Genomic DNA, 27112 nt, shown 5'->3' with positions numbered 1-27112 from the left:
CATACAGCGCTTTTAACTCATTTTTAAACCATTCACAGGGTTTTGGATGGTTGTTTTTATTGCATGCATACAGAATATTCTATTAGCACCCTGTGAACTTCCAGGGCTGATTAAGTAAGAGATAAGCAGTGCTGGCTGCAGATAAGGATAATGATTTCTGAAGATGGTGAGGGACCATACCATGGAACAGAGCTCCCTGGATACACTCACAAGGTCACCCTGGTCCCATATACTTCAGATATTAGGAAAAAACCCTTTACTGTGAGGGTGGTGAGGCACTGGCACAGGGTGCCCAGAGAAGTTGTGGCTGCCCCACACCTAGTTGGAAATAGATGGTTTTTAAGGTCCCTTCCAACCCAAAGCATTCCATGATTTATGAACATTTCAAGTGCTGCAGAGGCATGGATTTTTAAAGGTTTAAAACACAGATCAATGCTAACTCTGCAGAGGTTATTACAGTTTAATATTCCATGTCTAGTTTTTGATCAGCTTTTAACAGCAATCTGAGAGGTTAATAGCAATAACATCTTCTTTGAATAGCTTAAATATGGCTACTAATAAAGAAATTACCGGGTAAATTGTAAGGATTATGGAATTATTTTTAGAACGTATGTCAAAAAGACGACAAACCAAATGAACTTAATTATTCTGTTCCTTGTTGAAAACTGCAGGAAGAGTGAAGTAAATCACGCAAGACAGAACCCTGCAGTATTACACAGCTCAATTCAAACTCTTTGCCCTGAAATTTAAAAAGGAATCCAAGCCTGCTCTCCCAGAAAGCAGCAAGCCAGAGCTGTCCACTTTTTCTGACAGCTCGATCTACCATTCTCCCTTTGTTACACATTTTGAATTCAATTTAGCCTGCTACTTCCAATTAACCAGCACACTCGTGTTGCATTATTTGGCATTAGGCAGGCACATGTGTTCCTTCAGCCCCTGCCAATGTGAGAAGACAATACCCTGAAGGTGAACCAGGCAAGCTGTTGGCAGAACTGGGCTCTGGGAATGCCCAAGCAGGCGATGGGAGGCTGCAGGTGTGTGGTTTCAAATGCCTTCGAAGTGCTCTGTCCCAAGTCTTCCTGAAATGTTACACTGCATAACCATCCTCTTCCAGCAAGATTTATGCTGTGTTTTGAATATTTCTAATACTCTGGAGTGTGAGTGCCAGAAAGCTCTATTTGTCAGGCTCGGACACTGGCCAGGTTGCCCTGGTCAGGGATCATACACAAACCCATTTGGGCACAGGCCATTCTTTATTCTATACAAACTCCTAAAAGCAGGTGTGATTTCAGCCTGTTTGCTCTGAATGTGAAATAGTTCAGTAGAATAAAGTTTCCTCCACAACATAAGCCCGTTGCTTCAAGACTAGCAATAAGGGAAAAACAAGAACAAGTTTTAATCACATGTTTATATAAAAAAAATCAGCATCCTTTCACTACAACGTCTACAACAGAAAGCACAGTACAGATCTGAGATACATCCCACACATTCCTTGAAGAGGGGTTACAAATTCACAGAGACATAATATTGCTATGCAAGTGCTCATTAAAAGCAATAAAAAGAACAGAATGAACAACTTATGCTCTACAAGGCTGAGATTTGGTGTTTACTGCTGGAAATTGCTTTACAGTGTCAGAATTTAAAGCTGTGACCTTGCAAAAGGATTACTGAGCACAGTTGCAGCCCGTGCACGGAGCTGCTCTCTCAGCCACAGGCCAACCTGAAGGAAAAGTCCTTCAAAAACTGATGACTGAGAAGGTTTCTAAAGACAAAAATATTAACATGAGGATGGGAGGATGGAGGTTCCATGGTCCACCAGCACTCTCAAAGGTTGTTCCTAAGCTTTACTTTGCTCTGATAAGAAGCTAAATTCTAACAGAGCCGCTGTTTGATCTGCACAATGAAGCCACGATGGCTCCCAAATGTGTCTTTGCCTCTTCTGGGAAGGACATAAAGGTATTATTTCCATGTTTGTCCCGTTGGCAACTCCTGACACTATGCTGGTTATTACTTACACAAACAGAAACCTGCAGCCAATCAAAATAATATGGTTGGCAAGGAATCTGGGCAAACTTTAATAGCTATGGTTCTTCAACATAAAAAGGATAAAAGTAGAATAATAATTTTTGGCAGGGGAAGCGGGGAATTTTTAAAATTCTGATTGTTTTCCTATGAGGATAGTGTTAGTGAAGTCTAACTTAAAACATGTTGTCCTGGTTTCATGAATTCTCAGCGAGCGAGATTCTGCTGGGCCCACTGAGTTACACTCAACTCCTTCCCACTCAGACTGAAGTTGTATCTGGAATACACAAGGTAAGAGAGGGGGATTTGGCACAAGAACTGCATGGCTGAAATAATTCCAATGTCTTTCTGAAAGGAGTTATCTGCACGTGCAAGTGTGTTACAGAGGAATACACAGAGCGCTCTCTTCAAGGAAGTGTAATTAACTTCAGCCTCCTGGGAAATGGGGAGCCAGCAAAGGCCTTCACCAAGAAGAACATGGACATCCATTTAACTATAAACCCCATTTTCACTGAATTTTTCACTTTCATTTTCAACAGGCCCCAGTGCTGTGGTCAGGACTGTATCAGCCTGACATTCTTTCACTGGAATCTGATGAAGCAAATAAGCAGAGTTGTATTAATTTAGTAGCAACTACACTCACCTGCCACAAAATTAACCTCTGGAAAAGCTGATTTAGTCAGTTTTCCATTTAAAAATTCCATCCTGTCTAATAAAGACTATTTTGTAGGCAAAGAATTAGGTAAATGTGTTAAACCGTAGTAAGGAGCAGAATCAAAACATTAATATCACAAACAAGCAAACTCCCTTAATTAATAGTTAATAATATAAAGCTGTGGCTCTTCTAGAAAACAAAATCCTGTAACATTTTCTCTGCCTTATGAAAAAGAGCCAAGATAAGACATTTCAGCTACCCCAATCAAAATTCATCTCTTAATGTTTTTGAAATCTCTAATTCTGATTTTTACCTATATATGACTGTACTTCATTTTGAAACAGAAGTCATGCAGAACCACAAATCAGAATAGTCTGTTTGATGGCACTGAAGTGAATTTCTTCCCCCAAGGTAATAACAAAAAGAAGCCAAGAAGCATTTTGAATATTGCATATGTAGTGGTTTGTATGAAGTGGCATTTTTTGATTTAAAAAAAAGTTTGCTGAAAAATTTCCCAAAGCAGATCTACTTGGGCCTCTAATTCATTGGCTCAGGCTCAGTATCAGTCACTTAAAATATGTGTTTCATCATGTACCTAAAATCGTGACATCCTTTAAAAACACTTAATACAAAAATCTTTTATTTCCTTATACTACATATTTACAATTCTGTTATCAAGGTACTGTGGAAAACGTAAACAAGTATACACAGGTGTAAATAATATGGCTTGAGAAAGGTTTCCCCTCAGATTAGCTGCTCATGCCAGTCTACAAAAATCACATGCCAGTCTACAAAAATAAGAGAAAAACAGTACATTTGATACATTCTGCTGTCTGACAGCAGTGTAAAGGGTTTTATGCATGAGCTGCTGAGTAACCACACCACTCTCTGGGCAGCTGTCCATGAACTGGAATGTCTGATGTCTGGAATGCGGCCAGTAGAGAGTCACTGAGGTAATGGGGTGTCTTCAGAAGAGAAGACCAAGGCTGTAGCCAACTACCCCATGGGGGCTGTGGGGGAGAGGAAGCCAAAGGCTCCTCAGAGATTCACACTGAAAGGATGAAAAGCAGTGGATCAAAGATGAAACTCAGGAAATTCTGATTAGAAACCATGAAAAAAAAAAGATAATGAAATCTTCACTGGGACAGGTTCAAAGTGGTGGTGGGATCTCCATCCTTGGAGATATTCAGAACTCAGTGGGATGTATCTCTGGAATTTGACTTGAACAATGAATCTCTGACCCATTTGACTCTGAAGCTAACCAGGCTTTCACGGGAAACTTGGACCTTCAGAGGTTTTCTACAACTTTACTCACTCAGTGATTCTACAAAAAGTCTTGAGTACAGTGTGACACTTGCACTACTTTGTAGTTTGGCTCTGCAGTGAATACGGAGTTACGATCAAAATATGTCAACTGCTCAACTGGAATTGTTCTTCTCCAGCAGTTGCTAAGATTGTATCTCATTGTCTCACAGGAGATTGACCTTACAGGTTCCAGTTCAGTGAAATTGCCCCAAGTTCACATAATTGTAGGATCAGACCCAGGCCTCACACCTCCAAAAGAACATTTGAAATGTCACTGCCTTGCTGAGAGCCACACGCTTCTGGGACCATAACTTTGCCACATTTACATTGAATGAACTTTCCAGTGACATTCATTGAGCTCTACAGAAGAAATTAAAAGGGATCAGCATCAGCCCCAGTGATTTTCTGGCTGAAAGCACAGTTAGTTAATTAATTTTGACACATTCACAAATACATTTACTTTCAACACCTATGAAGTGATGAATAACAACAATAAGACTTCCACGAAGCTTGGAAAACACCTCCCAAATCTGTATTGCTTCCCACAGATCACAGCTTGAAATTAACTCCCAGAGGAGCAAGTGCCCCTTGCTTTGGCCTGGACAGTTACTGACTGCAGATGTGTTTAAGAGCTGAGACAAACTGTGGGGGAGAATTGTTACCTCACCTTCCCATCCAACCCCCTGGATCCTGCTTCACCAACTCATCCCTTACCCAACCACAACAACAAACATCTCTACAAATCCCAAGTTACCATCAATTATTGTCGTTTTGTCTCTTGCAAGACAAAAACCTGCTCTTGGAAAGCTGCAGTTTGTTCTGGTGGGTGAATGGAGTGTCAGCACAAGAGCTGGAACTGCCCATACTCTGTGTCTATCATGGTCCTGACACCCCTTCTTAAGTGCACTTTTGATACAGTCAGAATCAAGTGGTTACTATATAGATTTTCTCACTCCTAACCTAAAGAGAGGTATAAAAAGGCACTGTGAAATCTTTCAGCCTGGCTAACTCAGAGCATTAAAATACAGAACATAAACTTGTTTATAATAACACAGTTCTATATCAAAGGAAAACCAGTCTAAACAGACAAAATAGCACCAAAATGTCTTTGTTCTACAAAGTGGCCACCAGCAGCTGTTGAATGGTATCAGGACTGTTGCAAGATGACTTTAGAAAAAAAAAAGGCTCAATAAAACCACAAAATCCAGAGAGATTATCTTTAAGCATCTCTCCTTGCTTACTACCTGCTTTCTCCATTCAAGATAAAACCTTTTCTGCATTAGCAGATACTGTTTGATGAGAAGCGCTGCACAGTTTGACAAACCACTGAGAAATTCATCTGGTAAGATGTGAGAACATGGAATGCCAGGGGAGTCTGGCAGATGACACCAGGCTCTTTGGAAGGCAGATTCAGACAGAGACCTTCCAATCAGTCAAACCACACCAGAAATGCGGAAGATGCTCTTAAATAAATTAACAACTTATTGAGGACTGTGGGAGATTCTTCTTCAGCTGCAAGTTCAAAATTAAACTTTGTGCTTCTCTCGAACACACAGTGTTATTCAAAGAGGAATTAACTTGATGAATCCCTCTAGTTTCTGTGCAATGTGATTTTGCAGTGAATCTGTAGAAGCTTCATAATCTGTGGAACACTCTTTGAACTTGGTGCTGGTTGTCAAGTGGCTTTAGAAAGTCCCTGATACAGAGCGTGGCTCATTCCATGGTGATGTGTTACATGCTGCTTACCCTGATACTCTTTGGAGCTGGTCTGATTAAAAACATGTCCAGGCTTTCAAGCAATGGATTATATTAATATCAGAAAGAATGTCCAGAGTAGATTAATGGAGGGGCAAGAGGCTAGGAATGAGCACATGAAACAGATTCAACTTTTTAAAAGGATCCAGCTACTAAATGGCCTCTGTAGTCTTCCATGAGAAGTGTGAATACTTCAGTACAATTCAACCTGAATTGAATAACTGTTTTCATATCCAAATTCAAATACCGTCTGTGCATATAAAACAGTTCATTTATTAGTCCAAATGTTACTGTTGTAGAGCTCTTGGAAAAATACTCCCTCTTTCTTGAGTTTGTTCTTCATAAAAGGAAAGCTTTGGAGGGCCACCTAGAGAATTAAGTAGAAACATGGTTTCAGGTCCATATAACCTAATACTGAAATATTATATAGATTATACAATTTACACTTAAATAATTCAATAAATGGTAGTCTTGAAAAGAAGGTAGAGGAGGGAGTTACAGCAGCCTCCTCACAGAGGCAGAGAGCAGGCAAAACAGCAAAACACCTCCAAATCAGAAGGTTCCCAAAAGTTTTTCCTAAACGGAAGGAGTTGTGATTAGCTACAAGTGAGAGGAGACTTGCCCTCAGTATTGTATTTCACTAAGAAGAGAAATTATCCAAATGATGGGGTTGACACTCCCATCCAAACCGAGCACCTCCACAGGCCACCTGTGTTTTACTCTGCCAGGAAAGGCTGCACCCTCCCCAGCCCAGTTACCTTCTCTGCAGGTTGGCCCCATCCAGGAGGCTGGGCAGGCGCAGTTCCCGTTGTAGGGATTGCAGCGGGATCTGCCGGCACACTGGCACCGCAGGGAGCAGCCGGGGCCGTACCGGTCTGGCCTGCACTCTGCAAGGACAGGAGGGTTTGGGAGAGGGGGAACACTGCCTGGTAGTCTCCCTCTTCTGTGGATCAGGAAGCTGCTTAGACACCTACATCTGTTAGCATTAAAACATGACATTTTGGAAAGTGCGGCAGCCGTCAAGTTTCGTCTGCCACATGCTCTGCCCAAGCTGCAGCCCAGCTGTCCTGAAGAGGTTCCCAGAATGGAAATCATTACTGGTGTAAAAACAGGGGCCGACAGCCCAATAAGGAATATCTTGGGATCTGCTCAGGAAAGTTGCTGTCAGCATCCTGGATCCACACTATCTCCTGCCCCTGTCTCTCCTGCATGGCTGCGCTGTCAGTGTGTGCTGGCCAAGAGCCTTCCCTCACAGAATGTGACACTAAGAATTAATCCATTTTATAGATAGTCATGTCTTGCTCTGATTGCACAATTCTGCTGCCTCCTGGCAAATCAAACTCACAAAAAAAATCTCAATTCCAAATGCAAATATGTTTCATACCTAGGCTGCTAAATCCTCACTGCAATTTTTTATGCATCAGAGGACGGGCAGGAAAGGAAAGTGAGCAGCAGGGTCACAAGGCAGGGTGTAAAACACTGAGAAAACAATAGCCCTCTCTCCCTCACCTCGCTGGAAAACCCTGTAACCAGGGAATTTGCTTTCTCCCACGAACACCCTCGGGTAAATAAAGTCCTGCTGAGCCCTGCATCAGCTGCAGCCCCAGCACATGGGAGAACTTGCCCCGTGCGCTCCGAGCTTGGCCTTTTCAATTAGGAAATGTTATGAGAAAAGGTCTCCCCAAACACCTCTGGACCTGATTTTAATTTATGTAATACCACATTTTCATGTTAATAACAATGTGTATTTAAGACATCTGTTTGAAAGTCTGCAATGTTAATTTACTACAGAAAAAGAACGCCCATAAAAGTCTGTTATATTCTCTCTCTTTTTTTTTTTTTTAATTAACATTTTGCCTGTTTAATGGGTGCTTTACCAGAGTTCAAATTAAAATCAGGCCTTTTATCTTTATGGCTGCTGCACAGTCACAGCTGCTCACAGTTATATCACAGATGAACTGAGCCTAATTGAAAATAAAAATGCAAATAAAACCTACCCCATAACAGCTTTTCATGGATGGGGGCTACCCTAGCTGATTTAAGAAACATAAAAATGACTCACAGAGTTTGCAAGGAGAAAAACCTCAATTCCCATTTTTGGTGCTGAGCTTCCCCCTTGCGTTCCACTTCTGCCTAAAATTTTCCTGGAAGGGCCCATGGACACCCAGTGCTGTGTGGCCAGTGAGGGTGGCTCATGTCCCCACTGGAACAGTGCTGCAGACTGGGAGCTTCATCTCCTGACCACAGGACAGTGCACAGAGGGAATCAAATGCTTTTCCATTGTAGTTTGTTTTGGAGGTTGCACTAAGGCTTAAGCTCACAGCAATGTGTATTAATAACAGCCTGTTCAGATCTACTTCCTGCCCCATCCTAGAACAAAAGCAGAAATAATATTCCCCCATTGTTCCAGGGGCTCAGGAGGATTCTGGCTCCTGGTGTGAAGCTCCACAGTGGCACATGGATGCTCACTCCTTTTACCTTGTTTGTCACAGCACTGGGCTCACAAATGTCTTCTGACATTCAGTTAAACCACTGCAATTCCTTCTACTCCGGTGATTCCCAGAAACTGCTCCACCATAATCACAGAATCCTAGAAAAGCCTGGGTTAGAAGGGACCTTTAAACTCATCTGGTTCCAAACATGGGCACAGGACACTTTTCACCAGACCAGGTTGCTCCCAGCCTGATCCAACCTGGCCCTGAACTATGATCAGAGTCAGAACTGTGACCAGAGACTGGCTCAGGAATCTGCCACTGCTGCCTCTCAATCCTGCACCCACCCCATCAGGGTACAGCACTGGAGATGGTTTTCCCCACAGGAAAAATTTATCACCTATTTTTATATCCCTGTTACAGAAGAATTCTGCTCCTGTGGGCCAACACACAGCCCAAGTGCCTGTGCTGAAAAGTGGGAATTACATTTGGGTTAAAAGTTCCTGGGCTGCTGCTGAAGCCCAGGGGCAGGCACAGCTGCTGTAGCTCCACTCCCCCCACCTGTAGGGATTCCATCCTGCTTCCAGAGGAAGCAAATCCAGAGCTGGATATACATTTGCATTGGATTGAAAAGGGTCACAAATGTCTGTGTGACAAACCAGACACTGGAGCCCTTGGTGCCCACCTGCACCCTCTGCAGTCTTCCCCACTACATTTGCAAACCTTCTTGGTCATTCTTCCCCAGCCTGTGCTCTCCAAAACTCAAGGCCAATGACATTTTACAGCTGACCCGTGAACAGTTTTCCTATCAGTGTATCAATTTAAATATTGATTAAATCAAGAGGTACAAGCCTGCTGATAAAGGTGTCGATAACCCCAAAGAGCAATTTTCTACAAACAATGTGTTCTTGAACACCAGCAAATGTCCTTTTACAGTTATTCTGAGACCAATAGGTCAGAGTGGTTTAACTATTCACAGTCCAGCCCTTAAAAATATCTCCCTTACCGATGTCACATTTGTCTCCAGTCTTCCCAGGTGGGCAAAGGCACTTCCCAGTCTCTGGATCACAAGGAGCAACTCCACAGTCACACTGATGCTGGCACCTCTCACCAAACCAGCCCCTGTCACAGCCTGACAGCAAGAGAACCCTTTAGATGCACATTTGAATGGCAAGATGTACATTAAACCCAGAGTTTTCCCAGGATGTCTCAGAGGAAAGCTCATAAACTCTCTGCTGAAGTCAGTGTAAATGCCAAGCTTAATGAAGAATAAAACATAGTGGAATGGGCATAATATTTATATGAGTTCTCCTTCTGTTGGGGTCGTCTAATCGAACTTCTCAAAGGTATCTGTAAATCTGTCCCAGAAATGTAGCTGGCACTTATTTTTATTTTTAATTAGGACTCTCTAGAAGACCTCTCCATAACACTCGACAGGTCTAACATGCACCTATTTAATAATCTTATTTGGAGTTTTAGAAGCAAATGTAGAATCAGTAAAAGGGACTTCTTTTTAATAAACGGCATGTGGAACTCATTGCTGCAAGACATCATGGAGACCAGGGCTTTCACTGTATTAATCAGAACCAGATTAGTTAATTTATAAGGGAATGGGAACACCCAGCTGTACAACAGGAAATCCGCCCCAAATTCAATGTTTCAGGATATTCATTAAGCCCAAAATATAGAAGAAGTGGCTCCCAACAACTATTTCAGTAATTATGTGAGGTTTTTTGAGCTCTGTTTTCGGTTTTGTTTTTCTGCTTTTGGTTTTGCCATCAGAGGGGCACCAGTACCTTTTTCACAGTGAACACCGTGATAACCCAAAGGACAAAGGCACTGTCCTGTCACTGCATCACAGCTCGCTCCATTTTTACAGGCACAGGTGTGAAGACAGCCCAGCCCATAAAATCCAAGGGGGCACCCTGAAAAAGGAAGTATAAAGTGAAGAAGGTTCATGAAGAAAATCATACACACCATTAAAGTCCTCTGTATTCTCTGTGACTTTCCCTGGCAGCCAACAAAAAATGACATTTACCCTTAACTCTAATAATGCCATGGGCTTTTAAACTTGTACCACCCAGCATCAGAGACATGCAAGATCTGGAAGCAGCTGGGTGATCTGGGACATCCCCAGAATTTTAACTGAACCAGCAAGGTGTTTCTTGACTACTCTGAAGCCCCAAACCTGCGACAATCACCCCGAGTGCCTCCACTTACTGTGCTCACAGGAGTGGCCGTAGAAACCCTCGGGGCAGTGGCAGCACCCTGTGAACCTGTCACAGGTGCCATTGTGCTGGCACAGGCAGTCCAAGGAGCAGCCAGCCCCATACTTCCCTGGGAGACATTCTGCTGGCAGGACATGGACAGAAAAACAGACAAACAATCAAACAATCACTGACCTCACCCAGAAAAGCTTGTTTGTGATAGATTGCATTGCTGAGAAACGATGCCTGGAGAACAGTTTGCAGACCCAAGAATATTTGTTATGGAGACACAGGGTTTCTGCACAACTGTCATGCATTTACATACTCTGGTGAGAAATCTTTTGTTATATAGATGTTTGAACAGTGATTTCCTCATACTTTTAACAGTCTGCCTTATTCAATTTGTCTCTTCACAGACTCGATGCTGAACCTGCACCACGTGTTGTAAAGCCATGTAGTGCATGGCATAAACTTTCTTTTCTTTTTTTTCTTTATCTACAGCAATATTTTCTTTTAGGCACTTAAAAAGTGTGAAAGAAAACATGAAGCTTTTCCTCCTCTGTGTTATCATTGGAGTTCACACTATTTGAATTCCCAATAAAACCAAGAGGATCTTTTTCACACATAGCAACAGTCTTTCCATGTATAATGAGCTATCTGCTTTTACAGAACTAAACACGTCTCAAATTACTGAAAGCCAACTCATGCAGAAGGGACTGTGCCAATATAATTAACCTCAGCATCATCTCTGAATAAGTTAACTTCCCACTACTGGGATAATTTGAATCTGGGCAGACAAACTTAAACGAGCGTGGCCGTCCAAATAATCAGATTGAGAACTCTGCAAATGCCAGACAGGATCTTCCAGGGACATCATATCTAATCTCTATTAAAAGGATGCCTGATTAGCTGTCTTTGATTTCCAGTCACAACACACTCAAGCCCACACTGCTGTTGAGATCAAGACTCAATTTTCCAGTAATTTCACTCCCTCTGTCAAAAAATAAATAGTGAAGCTCTTTCTAGTAACACAACACACAGTCCCTTATGTGATGTGTGCATGTCTGCCCCCATGCTCCACTCCAGAGACGTTTTATCTACGAGATACACCCACAATCCACTACTCCATGTGGTGTGGGGACACCTGCACCATCCTGCTGAGGCTCAGCAGCCCCAACACAGACTGTGGGTGACTACAGAGATTTTCAGGAACAGACAAATGGAGATGAACACAGGTGGCCTTTGCAACACCAGGTCAGCCAGATATTGGTAAACTGCAAATGTTTTAGAGCCTGTCCACAGAGAACATTCACTGTCCACTGAATCCTCACAGGATTCACACTGTGAGTAGCTGCATCTTTCCCTTCCTCCCTGCTCCTCCTCTGCACACAGATGCACGGTGGGGCTCTGAGTCTCCTCAGGTGCAGAGTGAAAAAACTCAGTCTCAGAATGCTGCTAGAAGTGTCATTTCTAGAGGACACTTTTACATAGGGACACTCTCCTGTAACAACCAGTTCTTGGTAAAGATACATATGGAGTTTGAGGTGAATATTCTACAGGTGTCAGGGACAGAAGTGCTGTAAATGAGGGCCTGGGAGGGTGTTGGGGAGCTTGAACCATGGCAGCTATGATTGAATGATGATTTTTGTCTTGAAGGTGAACTCTGAACTAACTACTTATATTTCACACCAATGAACTTGTGGTTTCCTGAACATTTAAGTCCATAACTATACAGATATCTCTTATCTACAGAGAGAAAAGGGAACACAGAAATGCAGAATGGTTTTTGGAGATGGACAGGACAGCTGCTGTTGGAATAGACTACTCTGGGCTGTCAGGAGGGATTCTGGAGGAACATATGAGCTTATTCTGTTAGTGTGCTTTGCCTTGTGTAAAGGACAGCTGTCATGCAGAAGTAAGGGTAAGACAGCAGGACAATCTCAACTGCTTCAGACAGATGTCAGAACATCTGGAAGTCAAAACATGGCAAGTTCAACTCGAGTCCTGAGTCAAATGGAAGAGAAGAACACAACCAGTGATAAGGAAGACATAGGTTTCTGCTCCTCTGAGTATCACAAGGAAGAAGACAAAACCCAACATTCCTATGAACAAAAGAACACAGAAGTTGGACAGGAGAAGAAACAACAGAGTGAAGAAGAAATAAGGAGTGTGCAAGGGAATTCATGAGCAGGACTTGTGAGGAAACTGTCTTTGAAAAAAGACCTGAAGCTCTAACTAGGAGCAGTTCTGAAACTGTCTGTCCTTGTCTGTGGATGGTGGGGACACTGCAAACCCCAGCTTGAGTGTACAGATCCACTGCCATCGAAGCAGGAAATCACCTTTCTCACAGGATCTTCCCGTCCAGCCGAGTCCGCAGGTGCAGTTGCCATCCACGTGGTCACAGATGCCACCGTTCTGACACGTGCATGTCAGGTGGCAGTTGGGGCCATATTGTCCCTGGGGACACACTACAGAGAATTAACAAAGTTTGAAAAAACCCAAAAATCAGCACCCCAAGAAAAGGATGAAGGTGACAGGGAATAAATACAAACACATGCACCCCACATGTATCCCAAGTGACTGGTGTCTCCCTAGGGTAGTGGGACACTACTCCATGATTATTATCAGTTTCACCCAAAGACTCTGTCCTGACATATCTCCTCAGCTTCCTGGAGAACGCAGTGCCCTGGCACTGAGGGTGGCAGGGAGGTGTGGGCAGGATTAGGCTGGGTGATGGAGCGGGGAGGGACAGAGCACCCCAAACTGCAGCGTTCTCAACAAAAGGCCCTGGGGAATGTGGCTGTGAACAATGTTTGGCACTGAGTGTTATCCGCTGGGTGTTTGAAGCGTGTCACCCACTGCTGAGGTGACCTGGGTCCCGCTCTGTTACCTTGCTGACAGGCAGGTCCCATGTGGCCGGGGGCACAGGTGCACTTGCCAGTCCGGGGGTCACACTGACCTTTGCCACAGGCACAGAACTGGGCACAGTCCTTCCCATATCGGCTCTCAGGGCAAGCTGAAGGGAACACAGGATCTGTTAAACGCCTGGCGTATCTAATGCCAGTTTTCATTTTTAACTTAGCCACAATCTTAGGGATAGAGCTGGCTTTGTTTATATTCCACCCAATGCGCTTCAAAGCAACAACTACGAAGCTAAAACCCACCCAAAGACACTACTGCTTTACCTTCTGAGACTACTTGAGGTTATAAATACAGTCCATGATTTCACATGGACTATTTACTGTCTTTCCTATCAGAGAAATGAATATATAACTGAAATATCAGCTGCTCACCCTTCCAGCTTAAAACATCTTTCCTTCCTTAATATCGATGCTGCCCAACACCAAAGAGTAAAGCTATGGGCAACTGAACACTCAAACATTGCCTTTCTGTGAATAAGGTGAAGAGAACTTCACAGAGACCAGAGTTTTGGAAGCAGCACAGAAATTCAGCCACACCATTTAGCTCTGAAGCAGAGAAGTAACAGCAGGGTTGCCATGGAGTCTTTACCAGTTTTGCCATGACAAAACTTGATCTTTTTCCCATTTATTGAAACTAATGGCACCATAGTGTGAAGCAAAATATTGAGATAATTTCTCAACCTCAAAATTTTGGACAGGAAGAAGGAACTTGAGCAATTCATGCTGAGCTGGCTCTAGAAATAAATTTGGGCAAGCAGGTTGTAATCCTGGGATGAGTGTCCTTGCTTCTATGCATGCAGAAGAGAGGGAAAATATTTTGCAAGAGATTTTTTACATAGCTGGAATCCTGATTTACAATTCAAGGAAGAGGTAGCTGGGATCTGTCTGTTTTTCTACTGACAAGCTCTTATGCAAATGACTCTCCTTGCTGTGTTTTGACAGAAGCAGAACATGAATGTTGGCTTACTTTTGCTGCAGTTGGCTCCGATGAAACCGGGAGCGCAATCACATGTTCCCGACACAGGGTCACAGTGGCCTCCGTTCATGCATTTACAGGCATTTTGGCAGTTTGAACCGTAAGTGCCTTTTGGACACCCTGTTTTAAAAGAAAAACACCCAGCAATTAGGTTAGGTTGCTACTGGGCCCATTGTATTTCATGTCATAAACACTTTGTTGCTTTCAGTCGAAGTTTGGTTTTCATTTTCTAGTATTATTCACTTCCAGAGGGTCAGGAGTAGGCATTGAGGAGCAGATGGCTGCTTTGGACAATGCGGCCCTTGGGACAGCACTAGTTGTAATGTCAAACCCCTGGAGAGCTGGACTGAGCGCTGCTGCTCCTGGCTCTGTGCTCCCCCCTTCCCCACATGTGACAGAAGCAAGAAAAGCAAGCCCTGTTCTACAGAGATTTTCCTCTTGGGATTTCTGTTCTAAATGAACCTATTTCCTCTTTCCCTCTTAGACAGAAGGAGAGATTGGGTCATTCTCCCTCTTCCTTTGGGCAGCAGCCATCTGGTTTGCCCAAGACAGTGAGAAGCTGTGAGCCACCTCTGCCTCTTTTAGCAGCTGTTTTATGGGTATGGGGCAGGTCACGTCTCCTAAAAACGTGTAAGTTGGAGAAAGTTTGCTTCCTCTATAATCTACTCCTTCCCAAATTGGAGCTGGCATTGTTAGTGGTTGCCCTGAGAGGTCGTGGATTCCCCATCCCTGGAAGTGTCCAAGGCCAGACTGGAAGGGCGTGGAGCAACCTGGGATAGTGGAAGGTGTCCCTGCCCATGGCAGGGGCTAGAGCTGGATAAGCTTTAAGTTCCCTTCCAGCCCTGTGGATGGAAGACCAGGAAAATGTGCACAGGACAGCAACACAGAATTTCAGAAGACACCTTCTCAGAAGATAGATACAGGAGGAACATTATTGAAATGCAAAACCAGAAAATTCTCTGAGGGGAAAAAAAGCAGCTGTATTTTATAAGAACCAGAAGAATCATTACGCCCAGATGAATTGCTGGGCCAGTGCTACGTGGCAACAAACTGTCCATGGAGAGGTTTTCCAGGGGGTAGTGAGGATTTCTGGTTTTTTGCTGGACAGCTAAAGTTCAAGGAGAATTGAACAAGAGATCAGGAAGATGTAAATGCATTTGCCACGTTTGGCTTACGTCTTCAGGATGATCTTTAGAGCGATGAAGGTTGGAACTGAGGGAAAGAGCTGGGCAGAGCTGCTGGGCATATGCACCACTGAACCTCCAGTGTGCCACCACTGAACTCTGGAGATGCAGGTTATTCTCCTAATTTTCCAGTGTACTGGAAGAAGGAGTAGCTGGTGCTTGAGCAGCATGATCATCATCCAACAGTTCCACTTGTGCTACTACCTCTAGATGCCATTTCTTTGCTTGTCCCTTCCTTCTCTTCCCTGGCAGAAGGAAAGTCTATGGCTACTTTGGAAACTGGTTGAAAATATATTTGCTCATGTCTCCAAGCAACAGATCCCTTGCAATCTGTGCATAAATAACTTCACGTATTTTCTCTTTCCTAAAGGCATGAAAGCACGGCCTGAGTGGCTGGAGAAATCTCTGGCTTTTCTGAACTATTCAATAGCAAGGGAGAGCTTATGGGGAAGCTTTGAAGGGGTGCCTTTTAAAATAAAACTGAATGCTGGCTTCTGCTCAAACCAGGATAGCAGATCATCAGGACTAAACAGATACACACTTTTATAACATGCAGATACTCTCCCCCAGCCCTCCTCAACCACAGATTCTCCTCAATGAATGCTCTGTCATCCGTGCTTCCATCTGCCAGGACGCAAAATCTCTTTCACGTGCAAGCCCTGGCATCAAGGAGGACCCCTGCTTCATTCCCACCAAGACTTGAAGTTAAGGACTCGTCCAAAGTCAATGATTTAATTTCTCTATGTGAGCTTCTCTTTTCCTCCTCCTTTTCCTTTTGGTTATCATTTGGATTTTTCCCTTTTTTTTAATTCTGTCTCCCAGACTCCCAAAGATGCTGCTTCTCCCTGGAAAAGCTATCAGAGTTATTCCTTAGCTCAAGGCTAGCAGTAGCTGCTCCATTACTGAAAGGGATGCAGTATTTCCCTCCTTACCAAATTACTTGCCCTTGCAGTATTCCCTGTATTTTGGTTCGAGAAAGAGCAGCACAGGCAGGGCAAGTTCAGCTGCTGCAACGTGCACAGGATCAGTAACAGGGCCACCTCATCTGTTAGTACTTTGCAGAAGAATTTTGATGCAGATAACAAGGGCAATTTGCACCATGTCTCACCAGTTCAGTAGGCTCTGCCTTTGTAAAGAGGGCTATTCTTGCACCACCAGTTATCTCATAAAGACATTTTCTAATTTAACAGTTTCCTGTGCTTCTGACTTAAGTTTTTTCTGCGAACAAAAGAGTGGCAGCCAGATTTCCACCTCATTTCCTGATTTTACTTCTGCTTTGAGTGGGTTTGTCATGACCAAGAGCTCCTAAATCTTTTCATAGCAATTGCACACACGGAGGCTTTTCTGACCAATGCTCTTCATTGCACTGTCAAATAATCCCTTCTGACACATCCTGTCACCTAAGCTTGAGGTGAAGCTGGTGAGATCTTTCTGGCTCTGGGTGCCCCCAGACCAGTCAATGTCACAGAAACATAACATGATTTTTTTTTAAATCATTTCACCACCACTTATTGCTTTTTATTCATTTTAACAAGTCGATCTGCCCATCCACCAAGTTATGGACAAGTGATGGGAACATTATTGCTAGTTTGTCTGCTTCCTCTGGACCCTGCCAAGAGACTGTTTCAGCTCCTCACTCCAAAATTTGAGAACATGAAAGCCCCGTTGCTCTTGGCTCCTGGAAATTTGACTTCCCAGCCAACTACACCTTTTATAGATACTTTCTTGAACCTTTTTTCACTGTACTATAAATATAGCATCAGTTGCCAGAAACTGTTTCCAGCAGCATCCAACCACATGTTGACTGGACCAGAGCCCATTTGGGAGCGGCTCCCTGTGCTGGTTTTAATATTCTATCGAGAGCTTCTTCACCCTGGAGCAGCCCCAGCTTTCCCTGCAGTGAGGAGAGCAGGAACTTGGAGTATCCCCACCGAAGTCACGCGAGCTATCCTTGGTTTTCAGTCAGCCACTTCAGAATCAGGCCCACAGTCTCTCCCTCCACCGATCTAAACCTAAAAATAACTCACTTTTAACTGTTTTCCTTCTATTTTTGTGTTTGTCAATGCAATGCTCAGAGTGGCACAGGGGACAACAGGAAAAACACCAACACAGATGAGTATTTTTCTCTTTCTGTGAACTTCCACCATTCCATTATTCCTCCAATAAATATCTAACAAACTTGTGTTTAAGAATTTGCGGTATATTTTTGGAATCTCAAGAGTACAGAACACCATGAAATCTCAAATCTCATACTCTATAGGTTTAATGCCAGCTACACAGAAATCCATGGCAAAAATCCCCCCTGAATGCAGCAAAACACAGATTTTATTTCGCAATCAATCTTTTTATATCTCTTCTATCAGAGCTTCAGTGTAATTGTTAACGCTTTAAACTTTAAAATTCTGAAATAAAACCTGAAGTATCTAAGTAAGTTCGAGGACATTTACTGTAACTACAGAGATTTAGTGCTACACACACAGGTAATGACTACTGAGAAATTGCTACATAAAAGTAATAGGCTGACCATGATTAAGTCTTTTTAAATGATCCTGTTAAATAGCTGATCTCCACTACTGCTCTACTATAACATTTATTATAATCTAATGCATAATGGATCCAGATGGCTCCAGCCCTGATGTTGAAGGCAAGATTTCGATCTCACTCACAGCAAAAACTGATGCACAAAGGAGGACAGAATCAATCCTTTGTATTTTATTTATAATTTATATTTTAAAGAATAACTTGTGATGACGTGATGGCAATACAAAGGCCCATCTCTAAAGCGAGTCTTTCTTCTATTTCTGCTCAAGAAATAAAACACTGGTTTAACTCTTACTAGGGCTGCACACGTTACAGCTGGCTTTTGTATCCAAACTGTCACCCCAAAAAGCAATTCAGCCAAACAGAGCTGTGCTGGATTCCCAAAAAAGGGAAATCAGCACTTGCCAAAAAGAGAAAACCTGAGCAAGAAAGACAACAGCTTTTTTTTTTTTTTTTTTTTTTTTTCCCATTTTCTTTCTCCTCAAAATGAGACTATTACAAGCCAGGGAGTAAAACCAAAATTAAAGTTGTAAATAAAAAGGTAATTAACTGTCTCCTTTATTGGCTGCTTTGGTGTGTGTTTCTTATCAGTTGCCACATTCCAACAGAAACAACTTTACAGACGTCCTAAAATACCGGCATGAGCCATGTGGATCTGGGAATATTTTTTATGATGGAGCATTGGGCCAGTTGGCATTTTGTCCTCTACACTAGTCACCATTTTTCAATCCAGAGTAACAGTTGGTTTAATTTGATTGTTCCTCAGAAGGCTCTGCAACTGAAAGGACTTTATGAATCACTTGGATTTATTGCCAATTTCAGCTTGTTGTTTTCTCATAACCATTTGTCCTTACTTGAGCACGCAGAGATTTCGGGAAGTATTTTGGACTTGGTATTTGGAAATGAGAGAGCTGCGCAATATCCAGGTGTAGCTGGAAGATGCAAATGCAAAGAATGATCTTGAAATTCTTTAGCGTGGCATGAAATTGGAAAGAATTTAGCTGGTTGTCCTGGGGTGACAATTTGGGGGTTTTAAAAATTAATTTGAACAATTGAATTCATTACATTTTTGAATTAACACTATTAATGAACTTTTTTAGAAAATGTTTTAAAAATTTAATTCCTTGCAATAATACAACTACTACTTTTAGTGTAAATTTACCCACCCTGTGCTTACTTCTTATACCATAACTTACTTGTAACACTATGACTTTTATACTACAATTAACCTCTACTTCTCTCAGTCACTGCTGTACTGACACAGATGAACCCAAAGCACCAGCAGATGCTCCTGCAGGACTCAGCCCTCTGTCAGAACAGCAGCAACCCCCAAAAATACTCACGGAGGTGGCAGAGGGGCCCGTGGTAGCCCGGGCTGCAGGAGCAGTGGCCGGTGACAGGGTGACATTTCTGATTCTCAGCTGAGCACTGGCACACCCCGTGACAGTCCTGCCCATACGTGCCCGGTGGACAAGCTTTGGGAGGAAGAAATGCAAACCAATAAATTAAATTTGTCTTGGTAAATATAGCACTCAAACAAAGAGCGGGCTGAAATCTATTAAATAAAATCCCTGCCTACGGAATGACGCTCTCCTCCGGGACTTTGGATTTATTACATTTACTTGGGGGTTACTTGACTGCTTGATTTTGTTTTGTTCAGTCAATTTGTGCCCAACTGTCAAGGGCCAGATACAATTTTCTTGTCACTAGAAAAAAAATCATAGGGAAATGTCAGGTAAAATTGACTAAAATAACAGTATAATTCCCAGGGGACCAGGATAAAGACATTCTGCCTTTTGCAGAGAGTTTGAACTTGCAAAGCTGCTGCGACATCAACATCTCCACAGGTTTCACTCTGCCTGCTGACAGCTACATTGCCTACAGGTTTTGGACCTTCCACATTTAATTCCTACATCTCATTTCCATTCAGCTGCCCTGGTTGTGGGTCAGCATTCAGAGTCCTTTGGTGGAGGGTGTGGGACATCGATGTCAATCCTTTCAATTCTTATTTATTGCTGGTTCTCTTTTTGCTAAAGCAGGGCTCAGGCAAAGTTTTGTAGGGAGGAACGAAGTCAGGGTGCTGCAGCTGGGGTCAGAGAAGGAGCCTGATTCCAAAGATATCTCTGGGGGGACCAAACTCCATGCTAAGCAAAGCCAAATAATGTTCTTTCCTTTCCGAGAGCAGGAATAGACGGCCTCTCACAGGGGCAAGGCCAACAAAAGCTGAGCTGCTGCTTTACTGACAGCACAGTGCTGGCTGTGGGCAGGGGCTGAGCACCAGTGGCACATCCTCAACCTATCTGGGTCCAGTTCAGGTCCTGGCTGCTCCCTGCAAACCCCAGGAGCTGAAACTGTGCCTGGCACAGAGCTCAGAGCTGGCCAAACCACTTGGGTGAGGGACAAGCAGCCCTCAGCCATCCTCCCTCCTGTCAGATTGTCATCCCCTCCCTCTTCGGGCATCACACCATCATGTTTTTATTCAAGACATCAATTTACTAACTAATTGACAAGGGAAGTATTTGTGTTGTGATAACAAACTTACTCTTCTCGCAGCCGTGGCCGGCGAACCCCGGGGGACATCCGCAGGCGCCCGTCAGGTGGTGGCAGGGCCTTCCCGGGGGACAGCGGCACCGCTGGGCACATCCCGCTCCGTAGCGGCCCGGCAGGCAGGCTGGGGGGGCACCAACCCTGTCAGGGCCAGCAGGACAGGACAAAGCCACCCCCTCCACGGACCCGCTGCACCCATCCCCGCCAGGTATGTGAAAGCACCCGGCCGTGACCGAGAGCTCTGGATTTGGGGGGAATGCGCGCACCCACCTGAGCAGCCTCCCCTCACTCACGTTTGTCACAGTGCCTCCCTCGCCACCCCCTCTGGCAGTGACACGCTCCGGTCTGGGGGTGGCAGGACCGGCCGTGGGCGCAGTCACACCGCTCCTCGCAGCGCTGGCCGAAAAATCCTGGCGGGCAGGCTGGGGGCAAGCAGAGAGAGACACATTCTACCTGCTGCGGGGGGAGCAGCTCCACTGGCAATCCAAGGATCCTTCTTGCCTGAGCTCCTGCTCAGGAGTACACTTAGCAGACTACGTGGCCAGAAAATATCAGTGAAGGAGAAGATATTAAAAGTATTAAAAGCATTTAACGCTGACTGCTAATGAGCCTGCACAGGAAAGTTTGCAATGATGTAGCCACAGCTGGAGTACAAATCCAGATGGGGTCCACAGAGAGGGTGATGCTGTTTGCTTTGATACAACTACGCACCCAGGGACAGCTGTTTGAACAGGGGGAACTATGCCCACAAACTGCTTCCACCTCCCGAGTCCCTGCAAAGTGACCAAAGAGAAAGGGAGGTGGGCACTGAGAAGGCTTTACAGGTCGCAGTGGTGGCTGAGGCTTTGAGAGTCCTCAGTGCCTCAGGAGACCTCAGAAAGCTGCTTGTGGCTTGGTAAAAGCACAGTACCTCAGTGGTTGAGCTGAAAGCATGTTTTTAGTCACCTGTGTGTGAGAACTAGTCCCCATTTCAGGGATTCAGAGGGCTCTAAGCATGCCAAACAGCTGTGTCAAATCTGGGTCATGTGCAAGATCTGTACATCTGAACTATCACAGTCCAGTTTGCTGAGCTGCCCTCAGTGACCCACAGACACTCAGCAGCAGGTGGCTGATCTGGCAAATTCTCCTTAAAACTCCCTCACTTCCATGTGTTCTTCCTTGTGTGCATAAGGTAGAGAAATACCTTCATTTTCTTAGCAGGCAGGGAACAGAGGTAGGAGGAGATAAAATGATTTGGACAAGGGCACGGTTGGGCAGAGACCTGCCTGTGGGTCTGAGCTGGGGTGAGAGGGCATAAATCATAATTGGCCTGCAGAACACTGGAAAATTAAGATACAAACCAGAAAACAGGCAGAACTGGCTGGTGGTTAAAATGAAGGATTTGCAGAAGGAGCTGCCCTTACCAACATCGCAGCGGTCCCCAGTCCAGCCAGCGCGGCACAGGCACTTCCCTGAGGGCACATCACACACCCCGTGGTGGCAGCTGCAGTTCTGCTCACAGCCCTCTCCGAACTGCCCGTCCCCACACTCTGAAACGGGATGGGGGAGACTGATGGGGAACCAGGCTGGAGCAATCCCAGCAGGAACTCCCTCATGTCTCTGCAATATGATGAGCCACCTAAACTGGGCCTAAAAACCTTCAGTGAAGGAAATTTGAAGCCTCCCTTGGCAAAATTCTGTAGAAACACATCATTTTCCTCTTTTAAGTATTTCTTTTTTTCTCTTTAAATGGAGACCATTACCTATCTTCCCTGTTCCCAAGGGGCAGAGAATGGCTTATTCCTCTCCCCTGCCCAGCAAGTTTCCACCACCACAGATATGTTCAAGTCTCATGTCTCCCCTCAGTCTTCTCACTTCTGACTAAACAACCCCAGCTTTTTCAACCTCTCCCCACCTGGTGTTTTCCATTGTTCTGCCTCCTTTTTCCTCTGGGCTGTCTCAAACCAGACCCCACCATAACTGGGGATTTCCTTGCAGAGTGACTGAACCGAGGCGCTGGAGAGATGGAGGAGGTGGGGAGACTCACCCAGCTCACAGGCTGTCCCCGTCCAGCCCTGGGGACACCGGCACTCGCCGCTCACAGGGTCACAGGTGGCCTGGCCGTGGCACAGGCAGCGCTGCAGGCAGGCGGCTCCGTGCCACCCCGGAGGACAGGCTGCGAAGGGAGGCAGGGAAAACCTTCCGTGAGGAAGTGCAGGAGAAGGACACAGGCTCAACACCACCTCTCCCATCTCACAGCCCTTCTCGCCCTGGAGGATGCTGTGGGAGGTACAACCAGCAGAAATGGGGACATGACTGATAAGGAATTACTCCAACCAATGTACAACTGGTGTGGGAACAAAATAGGTGATGAAGTGAACTAGTGACCCACCAGACAACCTTGAGACTTTCTGTTTGTACCTACAAAATCCGTTTTTTTGGTTCCTTCCAGCTTTCTCAACACCGGGGAGCGCAGTTCTTGATTTCCCTGTTCCCAGAATTTCTTTTTACAGTCCTTTTAAAATCACAGCTCCTTCTCTAACTGATCCTGCTGCCCACAGCTGCCTGACATTTCACCATTTACCTAATTTTAATTAAGCAAGTTTATTAATTCCCATCACAACCAGTTCCTATGGATAGAACCCAATTTTTTGGCAAAAAACTACACACCTCTGCCATGTGCCAGAGTGAAACCTCTTGAAGACAGTAACAGGAGCAAGCTCTCACTTTGGAAAAGCATAGGCACCAGAGGATGATTCCCCCAGCCTCACACAATTATTCTACCTCCTCACTTCAAAGAGAAAAGAAACCCCCAAACATAAATTTGAAAAGGCGTGTTTGAAACAGATTTTGTAACTTTTGCTTTGTTTTTGTATTTGTGGCCTGTGGACAAAACAGAAAAATTTAGGTCATGCCTAACATGTCATCAAGAACAGTTTGGTGCCTTCCCAATTTTTAAATCCTTCATGGAAAGACCTCTTCATATCAAGTTTTAAAAGGGGAATGCACTAAATTTATATATTACTCTACCTGTGCCAGCTTCCATCCCCTTTCCCTAACAATCCTCTTGGGATGCTGAAGAGCAGCCTCTGAGTGCAGGTGCTGACTCCAAATCCCAGCTCACCCAGGAGCACCCACAGCAGCATTCCCAGCTCCACGGTACTCCTGACACCCCAGGGACCTCATGGGGAAGGCACAGAACAAGGAGCCTTCTGCAACAGGGATGGACAGACTTTTCCTAGTGCCTAGGATGCACGGATTAGGATGTGCAGTGCAAGCCACAGTGCAGCCTTTCTTTGCCAGCCTCTTCTCAAGGCTCTCTGTTTGAGCCACATGTCTGGCTCTGATAGCCAAGGCTGCAAGGCTCAATGCCTTTCACATGTTCTGGATTTAGGCTCTGTCTGGAACAGCACAAGGTAATGCCAAGGATCAGTCTGGTGCATGGGACAGTAAAGCAGCCCAGAGAAAAGAAACAGAGCTGCATTTCAGCATCATAATTGGGAGTTTTATGGACCTTTTCTCCCTTCATCAGCCCTCAAAATCAGCTCTCTTTCCAGTTTATGGCTGTTTCACCCTCCTGCCCTGTGCACACCGGGATCCTACATCACGATGTCACGGATTAATTTAATGGACCAGCTCACGTCACTGTGGATACAAACCCAATGACAACACAGGGCAATGAGCTGAGAGTTAAAACACCACTGAGCTTTCCCCAAACACAGGTTTTACTTTTCCCTCCTATAATCCATAGGCAGGGGTTTGAATTTCTGACTGTACCTTCTTGGCAGGTGGCTCCTTTCCAGCCTGGGCTACAAAGGCACGTCCCGGTTACGTGGTGACAGAGAGCTCCGTTGTGACAGTGACAAGTGCTCCTGCAGCCCGGCCCATAGCTGTTCTCCTGGCAGGCTGCAGTGAGAGAATTTCATAAAACCATCAGGAAGCATCCAAGGAGGCACTGCACAGAGCAAACCCGAGACACAAGCCAATGCCAGGGAAATCAGGTTGGAGCTGTGCTCCGATGACGCTTTTCACATCATAAGGGTGCCTAAGTCCACATAAAATCATAAAGGCTGGAAAAGATCTCCAAGATCATCAGTCCAACCTTTGGCCTAATACCTTCCTGATCCTTAAACCAAATCACAAAGTGCTGTGTCTACTCATTCTTTGAACACTTCAGGGAATGGTGACTTCACCATTCCTGGAAATATATATATATATATATATATATATATATATATATACACACACACACACACACACATAAATATACAAACCCCCAAATATTAACCACGTCTGACTCTAGATAGAGTAATAGAATCATTAGGTTTAAAAAGACCTTTAAGATCATCAAGTCCAACTGTTAACTCAGCACTGCCAAGTCCACCACAATATCAGCCAAAAAATGAACTGCAAAAGGTATTTTGAAAAAAAATATTCTGCCAATTAAGATCACATAGACTGGAACTGCTCTGCAACACTCGCAGTTTAGAGATAATGTGTCTTATGAAAGTTTAACATAATAATGTGGCTTAAAAATATGAATCACAGCCCTTTCTGATGAGGTTTCTATCGAGGGGCTGGATCACAGGGGGTGATGGATCAGCTGCCAGCCCCTGCTCTGCAGAATGTCTTTGTGCTAAACTAATGGTCCAGCAGAACCACCAGCCTGACAACCCCAGTATTTATTTGCATCCTGGTAAGAGAACTGACAACTTCATTGTTTTCAGTGTTCATTTTTCACAGCTGGATGCCTCTGCTCACCCAGACTCTCATTCTTTGGTCAGAGAGGGGTGATATTTTCAATGAGTTTGGTTAAGCAGCTGGCTCCCAGGTGAAAACTTAATGCAGTCATCTTGGAAGCAAACGCTCCTCTTTCAGTGCTGCTGCCCGTGAAAAATGGCAGTGATAAAATTCCTGCAGTCTCCCTTGCACTGGAGATTTGGATAGCTCTGAATGGTGGAAAACAGACAGGTCTGCTACCCTGTTTTCTTCAGTTATCATCCAAAATAATACAAAGAGGGTTGATGGAGCTGGATCGCCTCCTTGCACGGTTTTTGTTCTGCATTGCAGGGGCTCCTGTCAGAGCCTCTCATCCCTGTAGCACTTCTGGCGTGCACTGGAGACGCAAAAAAAGCCTGGATCCCTGATCCAGGAGAGTGTCCTGCACTCGCTGAATGTGACATCTTCCAGGTTTCACAGCCAAACAGTGAATTTTCACCCAAACTTCTCTGCCTTTCAGGGTGTCAGTGAACATGATGTAGTACTCTGGGAGAACAAGTCCCTGGGGACAGAAGGGAGGTGTGAAACCACCTTGATCTTGGAGGTGAACTTGGCTGACAGTCTCTGACCCATTCTCAGCCCTTTTCTCCCCATCTGAGGGCTTCCAGCTCCCCAGCCTGGTTCTCAGACACCATTTCTCCCAGGACCTCTTTTCCACAGTGTTCTTTCTTGTCATCGCTTGGACCCTGTCCACATTGAAACCACAAGAAAGAGCAGGAGCTCAGTCCCATCACAGCTAAAAGTTTGTTCTGCAAATGAAGCTTGGATGCCAAGTAAAAAGTTCAGCACATCCTACAGAGCTCTGGCTCAGTTTTTGGGAGCAGAACTAAGTATTTCCACAATACAGACCAGAACTATAGCACAACCCAGCCAAAGGAAAAACCAGCTCATCACCAGATCCCCTAACTTGTTACCAGTGGTTTGTGTGAGGTTTTTGGAGTATGTGTGCAAAGCTCTTGTTACACTTACCAAAAAGACAATAGTGTTTCAGTGAAAATTCTGGTAAGAAAGCAGAAATTTCTGGAGAAGAAAATTTTGACTATTCTACTGGGTAGATACAAATGGGTTTTTTTGTTTCCTGGTGGAACAATCCTGATTATTAAAGTACTTTTCTGAAGATTAAGAAAAAAAGTGATATATTGAAGCTACTTCATGAAGTTCCACAACTGAACGCACAAATATCCCTGGGCCTTTTCTTTTTTCTTCATGATGAGAGAAAAGGAAAGACTTAATCCAAAGGTTTAAATTAGCAGACTTTTTCCTGGTTCAAAATTTTCCTCTTCGTGTCCTTCCTCTGCAAGATGAGGATTTATTTGTTTGCAGTCTTTAAAATCCCTTTTTGCATGCAGAGTAAGGAACACATGAAACTGGAGACTTCTCTTCCAGACTAAAAGTCAACAGCCATCAACAGTGCCCAGGAGCACAGGCAAATGATGGGCTCTCATGCTCTATAGGGTGTCCAGTAGCTTTGTTTTCAAGCAACTTCTGTGGATTATTCCCCACAAAATGAAGCTTTAGCTTTTAAAGAACAGGGAATTTGCAAAGTCAAGTGCTCACACACCATGAAATGTCAAACCCCTGTTACCAGTGCCTCTGGCAGAGCCAATCTTTCTGTAGTCACTTATTTTTCAAACTAGCATGGTCTCTTTTTTACCACAAGGAACCACTTCAGTGAAGATTCTGCTGAGCCCCAACAGCTTCAGAAAGAGGCATGTTTAGTACTGACAGAATTAAGGCAAAATTCAGATGTTGAATTGTGCACATCTGCTACAGACCATATGCAACATGAGATTTTTGGAGGGTTTGGTT

General features: G+C 44.4%; 1 protein-coding gene across 8 annotated transcripts in view; it reads right to left on the bottom strand.

Annotated features, from left to right (window-relative positions):
- Positions 1–1372: 1372 nt before the first annotated feature.
- LOC104688151 (multiple epidermal growth factor-like domains protein 6) overlaps positions 1373–27112 on the bottom strand; it is a 190563-nt gene continuing 164823 nt past the window's right edge. For 3 of the 8 annotated variants that reach the window (XM_039556907.1, XM_039556910.1, XM_039556908.1), the window contains 14 exons: positions 24302–24430; positions 22572–22700; positions 21949–22074; positions 20839–20967; positions 20541–20669; positions 19342–19473; positions 14265–14393; positions 13267–13392; positions 12716–12844; positions 10390–10518; positions 9966–10094; positions 9176–9301; positions 6496–6624; positions 1373–6104 (listed from right to left, as the gene is read on the bottom strand). In XM_039556907.1, the coding sequence (XP_039412841.1) occupies positions 6025–6104; positions 6496–6624; positions 9176–9301; positions 9966–10094; positions 10390–10518; positions 12716–12844; positions 13267–13392; positions 14265–14393; positions 19342–19473; positions 20541–20669; positions 20839–20967; positions 21949–22074; positions 22572–22700; positions 24302–24430 (1751 nt within the window). In that variant the 3' untranslated portion in view covers positions 1373–6024. Of the gene's footprint in view, positions 6105–6495; positions 6714–9175; positions 9302–9965; positions 10095–10389; positions 10519–12678; positions 12845–13266; positions 13393–14264; positions 14394–19341; positions 19474–20540; positions 20670–20838; positions 20968–21948; positions 22075–22571; positions 22701–24301; positions 24431–27112 lie in introns of those variants that run through there. The other 5 variants (XM_039556909.1, XM_039556911.1, XR_005602643.1 and 2 more) reach the window with 5 other exon arrangements.

Source organism: Corvus cornix, chromosome 9 (assembly GCF_000738735.6).
Source record: "Corvus cornix cornix isolate S_Up_H32 chromosome 9, ASM73873v5, whole genome shotgun sequence".
NCBI classification, from domain to species: domain Eukaryota; kingdom Metazoa; phylum Chordata; class Aves; order Passeriformes; family Corvidae; genus Corvus; species Corvus cornix.
The sequence above is the reverse complement of the archived record's forward strand: the minus strand, read 5'-3'. Positions and strand labels throughout refer to the sequence as shown.